Genomic DNA, 6346 nt, shown 5'->3' on the forward strand with positions numbered 1-6346 from the left:
AGTGATGAATAGTAAGATGTTCTGGCTTTGCGGAGGGCTTTCTTATAAAGCAGCAAACTATTTCTCCAGGCTAAATGATGATCCTCTAAATTTGTGACACGCCATTTCCTCTCTAGATTACGAGTCATCTGCTTTAGTATTATATAAATGTATTGTATTCTACTGGCTGGTAGCTGAACTGGACTTAAGCACTTCGAGGCGTCTGTTGTTGAGATCTGGCGCCATATAAATCAAATTTAATTTAATTCATTTTTAATCATTGTCACTGTTTCCATCTTCTCAAACTTACATTGGAAAAAATAGAAGCTCCTTTCTATAACATTTTATTCACATCCTCACTTTGCAACTACTTTTAGTCCATCCATCCATTCGCTTCAGCTTATCCTTTTCAGGGTCACGGGGGGCACCGGAGCTTATCCCAGCTGGGGTATGTCACACAGTGGAAATTTGTATCTATCTTTTATATTGGACCTGATTTTACTTCTGAGTGTAGTTTTTATTTGCATGATTTTATGATGTTCCACTGTGGACCTGCTGGGTATGGGACAATTAGCTGATAGTGATCACCTGCTGAGGCATGGGTGTGTCCAGATGTGGCCTATCAGCTGTTTAAAAGACCTATTAAAAGGAAGCTAGGTGAGCACTGGGGGGAGAGAGGCCCCAGAAGGCCAGCGTGGAAAAGAGCGACCTGCTGCCTGATTGTGGGGTTGTGACAACTCATTTGGAGACCGATCTGTCAGCATAACGTGGCGACCCAGTGCCGACAGCGGGAATGGCGCCAGCAGGGCACCTCTGCATGCATTTGTGAGTGGATGTCTCCACTGCTGTTCAAAAAGGGAAATGCTAAATGGACTGGTTCTTTGGTTCTTATGTAGCGCTTTTCTACTCTGCTTCAGCACTCCAAGCACTTTAAACAACACGCTCCATTCACCCATTCATACAACACTTAAGTGCTTTCTATCTAAGTTTTACACATACTGAACACATCAGGAAACAACCTTCAAAACTGGATTCAGTCTCTGGCTGCAGACTGAGGGAGCCAGAGGTTGAACCACCTGGCTGTAATGACAGTGTTCAGGCTCAAACATAAAACAGCTGCTCTGATGCTGAAAACCTTTAAATGTCTCATTTTTAAACAATAGCCTTGTATGTACAATTTAATAATGGCTTTAAAATTATAATAATTCTATTATAAATTTTTCAATTATACTTAAATATTATAATAAATATAGAAACATTTCACTGCCCTGATGTCCGGTGGAGACTGTACTGCACAATATCAAAATCTCTGCCCTTGATGCACTGGGTTATTTAACCAGTACTTCCTGTGTTGTCACAACAAATGCACGAGAGGAAACGAGATTTAACGCTGGCCAAAAAAGACCTAGCATCTGCAACAGAACACTGCTCACATCAGCTCAGCGGTGCACGTGAGGTCAACCACGACTACAGTCACACATTTGGAAACTGTGTTGACATCTAATCACGACGTGTCCAAATGTCCAGCGGCACCTTCAAAAATCAGTTTTCAACAGGATAATACTCACTGTCCCTTTTGCCTTTGCGGAAGGAGGACCACATGGCACTAAACCTCTTGAAGGGCCCTTGTCGTCCGTCATCTTCGCCTGATGGAATGGCATCTGGAGAAACCAGCAGCTGCTCAGTACTGAAAACATACGTCGGTGCTCACTTCCCCATACCTCCTCTGCTCGTTTAAAGCCTCATAAATCTCTGTCCTCTTTTCCAGAACTCTAGCTTATCAGATTTCTGTTCAGGTTAAGTCCATTAACACCATTATGCCTGAAATAAATGTGAAACTGTGACTAACATGTCCTATGAGTAGACTATAAAACTCACAAGGCAGTTGTTTTAGTTGAGCATTCTTTAAGACTGACTTTCAGTTATGAAACCATTACTCGAGTACCCAAAGGAAAGATGATCTGCACTTACCATGCTTCTCAGAAACATCCGTGATGATGTTACCCTTGGGTTGTTCACCTAAACAACACAACAGAATACGTGAATGAAGATGTCCGAGTCAGCTTCTGTCTATGTTCTGTGCACGTACACAAAAAAATGACAGCTACAGGTATTTGGATTGTATTAAAGTATAAGAATGCAGTGCACTACAACAGTGAGACGTTAGAAACCAATGAGCTGGAATTGAGCCCTTTAGACCCCACGCCTTAAGTCGCCCTATGTAAATAACAAGCGTAGCTTTATGATTAGCAGCTACGATGTACTGAGACAACAGCCCCTAACATGTTTCTGTTACCTAGCAACAAAGCTTTTGCTACATAGGTCCCCTTTATTAATCCCGTGTTTATACTGCAGCGCTGACAGTCTGCTGAATCATCTGTTTGTTTTACACTCTGAGGAAGGAATTTCCCCCAACTTGTGCTTCACATCATCTCAGAATCAAAAACACTGGAGAGCAAGCCTTTTTGGTAAATAGACAGCATCAACAACAATGTGTTAAATACCATTTAAACTGTACATCACTTAAGAACTTGGTGATAGGCTGGTTTCTATCACCAAGACAAACAAAGACAAAGCTCAAGTTTATCAGTTTGTTTCAAAATCAAAAAGTATTAAAGAGGCAATCAAAGGCAGGGAAAGAAGTGCTTCGGACAACAAAATACATTTAAATATCTAGTTAAGCTTCCAAAGTTTGTAGGACAAAATGTTGTTTATCTATCTCACATCCACAGCCAAATAAAAGTGAAAGTCAACTATACCAGTGTTATTTCTGTGGGGTTTTCTTTCTATATTAAATAGATCCATCACCAAGTAAGCAGTTACCATAAAATAAGTAAATCTTTGTGTCTAAAACACAAATAATCATTGCATGGAAGACAGTTAAAGTAAGTCAGAGACATCAGCATCCGAACAAAGACTTAAATTAGTTCCCAGTGGGTTTGTAGTCAGCGGCTCTAAACACCAGTCTTTGTCGCTCCTAAGCTCCCATCTAGTGTTTTTAAGCTGCTAACCCAAACATAGCAGGCTAGATACAACCCTGTTTCCATGCACGACTGGCAGACTAAAGACAAAGGCCAAAAAGAGAAGCCCTGGCTGCAGCAGGGTCACTTGCCTTGGGAGACCAGCACAGCAGCCATACGACGACGAGTGATCGAGATGTGAACCTGCCAGCTGGTCAAAAAATAGAAAAGTAGACAGACTTTCTACTGGCTCACCTATGAAACCATGAAAGTATCACTTCCTCTAAATAGATGGTGTTCACTGAAGGGTCCCTGAGCTCAGATAAACAGAGTGAATTTGGCTCTTTTCTAATCACACTAACCACTCGCAGTACTTCAAACCACTGTTTGACCATACAATGAAACTGCGTTTTGTCCCGGAAACTTAAAGTTATCCAAGTTTATCTGCCTCACATCCACAGCCAACAATTAGAATAGTATCTGGAAAAAACTCACATGCACAAGGCGATCGTGTAAACTACCAACTGAAACCCCCAGCCAATCAGAGTGTTCAAGCCCTGAACCATTTCTGTCAGTCAAAAACACTAAGTCACATAAAGAAGGGGGCTCTCAGCAGGGAGCAGGTGCTTCAAGAGTCAAGTTGCCAGCTGAACTCAAGACTTCAGGAAGTAACTAGTTTCTATCTTAAGCAAAAAAGTAAAAGTAAAGTTAAAATTAATACATCCATTATAATTCCCAGTCTCTCACACACGCATATTATTATTATTATTATTATTATTATTACATGCCAACTTTAAGCCAATTGCACAAGTCACCATGAACTGTGGAAGCGATAGATCGATAGATATACACATAATGCAATTAAATAATCATTTTGAAAACATATCACATCATATCAGGAGGCTAAAGTATACGCTGACTGTGTGGTTGGTGGAAAAACAGAAACAAACAAAAACAAACCAAAGACAGTTTCTAGGTTAGATTCAATCGATCCGTCTGAGCTGAACTCTGTTAAACCAAAGTTCACTTTGAACACCGCAGCTCTTCTAAATCATTTTGAGCTAACTCGTTTGTGGTTGTCACTCCACTCTTTGCTGCATGTACATGTTGAGCGACCACACTCCACACACAGACAAATTGCAGCCAGAGCAGATTAAATAAGCAGCTGCAGGACACAGTCCAGGTTTCACTTCAGTCTGGCCAAGTCCCTGACAATGTTTACTGAGTCTGCAGTACACAACTTTGGCATTTGCAATCTGTTGTCCTGTGTAAACACCAGTGGCAGTGCCTTCCTACTCAGTAACTTGCAGAACTGTGCTGAATGAGCCCGCGGGACAAAAACACGTCTCAGGTTGTGTTTTAGTGTCAGTTTGACTCTTTCTTGACCCTACACACTGCTGCATTTTTGAGCTACTTCTTTTCAGCTCTGATGTGATGTGGGTGTAAAAAAAAAAAAAAAAAAAAAACCAGCCCTCCCTCGGGCCCACAGGGTCTTAAACATGTTATAACAAGATGCTGTCAAGTCAAAGGAGGTGATTAAAGCAAGACTAACTAAAGCTGCCTGATATCCTGTTTCCATGTTCTTGTTCATTCCTGCAGCCTTTATATCACAAATCTGCCAATTTATCTGTTTACCCAATGGAAAGTTTTATCCATGATATAGACTGTTTCCCTTCATAAGCACCATGTGTTTTCCACCTAAGCCTGCGCTGAAAAGGTGTTCTTCCAGCAGCTAATGCAGCTAAAAGCAGTCTTTCAAACTGGCTGTCATTTCACCTCCTGAGGCTACAAGGCAATCTACAGCAACATCCACAACATGCGCACAGTAGATGAACTAAAACAGATGTGAGGGCAAGCTTACAGACCATCACAGTTCAAGGTGACCACAAGCTAAATGATCATATGTGCACCTGACACAGCCCCAAACAACATTTTAGGCTCATACCATGAACACAGCATCACGACAAAACTCAACAAGTTTCATGTCACGGACTGTAAACACATCACAGAGGTCAAGTATTTAAGTCGTAACCTCCACGCTGCACTTTATGTCAGCTGTAAATGAACAGCAGAGGTTTCCCTACAATGAAGTGGAAAAACACCGATACACACATGGGCGCAACCTGTTCGAGATAAGTTACTTCAGCAAGTTTCGGCAGGTACCGTGTTTGTCGAGAAACTACACCGCTCAGTAACATCATGATAATAACTGTAAGTGTGTCTAACTTAGGTGGACTCGGGTTATCCAGCGGTAAGACTTCTCTAATATCCAGTACTCACTCCATCTGTTTTTGGGGTTCGTCAGTCGGACTCCTTTCCGTCTCTTCTTCACAGTCTCACTCATTGCTGCCCCTCTACTGTCGGGGGTTCCTATCAGCACACTCAGTAACAGCACGGCAGTATTTTACCATCGTCATCCCGCTGCATGCTACACACATAGCATTTTAACCTCGCGCTCAACTACTGTGTACGCTGAAGTAAGTTACCGCTGTAGGTGCTGCGTTCGCGTTATGTGGGACAAACGAAGTGTTGCGTGTTTCGTTCGGTTCTTCGCGGTTTTATCGTCCCACTCTTGAGGACCTGATTTGCTTCTAGAAACTACCGAGCCAAGAATAAAAAGCCAACAAAAATACCATAAAATAAGTAGAAGAAAGTTAATGAGCGGATGTTGGAGTCATGTTGTCGCAACAAACCCGATATTCACGAACGCAGCACTAGAGCCCTCAAACATTGCTTCATTTAGTTATTTTTCGACGGAAGCGGTTAGCTCTTCCAGCTGTATGCAGCAAGCAGGCGGTGACTTTAAACAGCAGCGTGCCAACTCAACTCCAACTCAAACTCACAAAGCACAGTCAGGCCTCCTTAATTGGTTTTCTGTCAGAGACATGATGAGACTGGATGACACCTCTGAGAAATACTGTTTGTTAGTGAGGGCGCCTACGGGAATTAGTGATCAGGTCAGGTACAATTAAATACGACCTATTCTTTTAAAGAATTCAGAACGCTCTAAAAATGAAAATTGCTCTTTCAACAGGATGAATCCATTTTAGATCAAAAGTGTACAACCACACCATGGTACTATGTCAATTTCAAGTCATTCTGATTTTGCCTTCCAAAATAATGGCCTGTTGAAAATGCCCATAACTTACCTAACTTTCAGTGATTTCAGAATGCTCTAAAAAGGAAATTTAAGGTTTCCACAGAATAATTTCACGTTAAATCAACAGGATACAACCTCACGATGTTACCATGTCAATTTCAAGTCATTCTGATTTTGCTTTCCAAAATAAAAGCCTTTTCAAAGTGGCCCAGCTGGGCTCCTTCTGGGGGGTGGGATGCCCTCAGGCCTCTGGCCTCTGGGTCTGAAGCTCGGTCCTCTCTGGCACAGCTGGCTGCTGGCAGAGCCT

General features: G+C 42.0%; 1 protein-coding gene across 3 annotated transcripts in view; it reads right to left on the minus strand.

Moving 5' to 3' along the window:
- dennd2da (DENN/MADD domain containing 2Da) overlaps positions 1–6346 on the minus strand; it is a 33319-nt gene that overhangs the window by 14166 nt on the left and 12807 nt on the right. For 2 of the 3 annotated variants that reach the window (XM_005745866.1, XM_005745865.1), the window contains exons 5-6: positions 1951–1998; positions 1548–1640 (exon numbers count right to left, since the gene is read on the minus strand). In XM_005745866.1, coding sequence (XP_005745923.1) covers positions 1548–1640; positions 1951–1998 — 141 coding nt within the window. Of the gene's footprint in view, positions 1–1547; positions 1641–1950; positions 1999–5219; positions 5697–6346 lie in introns of those variants that run through there. The other variant, XM_005745867.1, reaches the window with a different exon arrangement.

This window comes from Pundamilia nyererei, unplaced genomic scaffold (genome assembly GCF_000239375.1).
Source record: "Pundamilia nyererei isolate P.nyererei 1_Seehausen unplaced genomic scaffold, PunNye1.0 scaffold00169, whole genome shotgun sequence".
NCBI classification, from domain to species: domain Eukaryota; kingdom Metazoa; phylum Chordata; class Actinopteri; order Cichliformes; family Cichlidae; genus Pundamilia; species Pundamilia nyererei.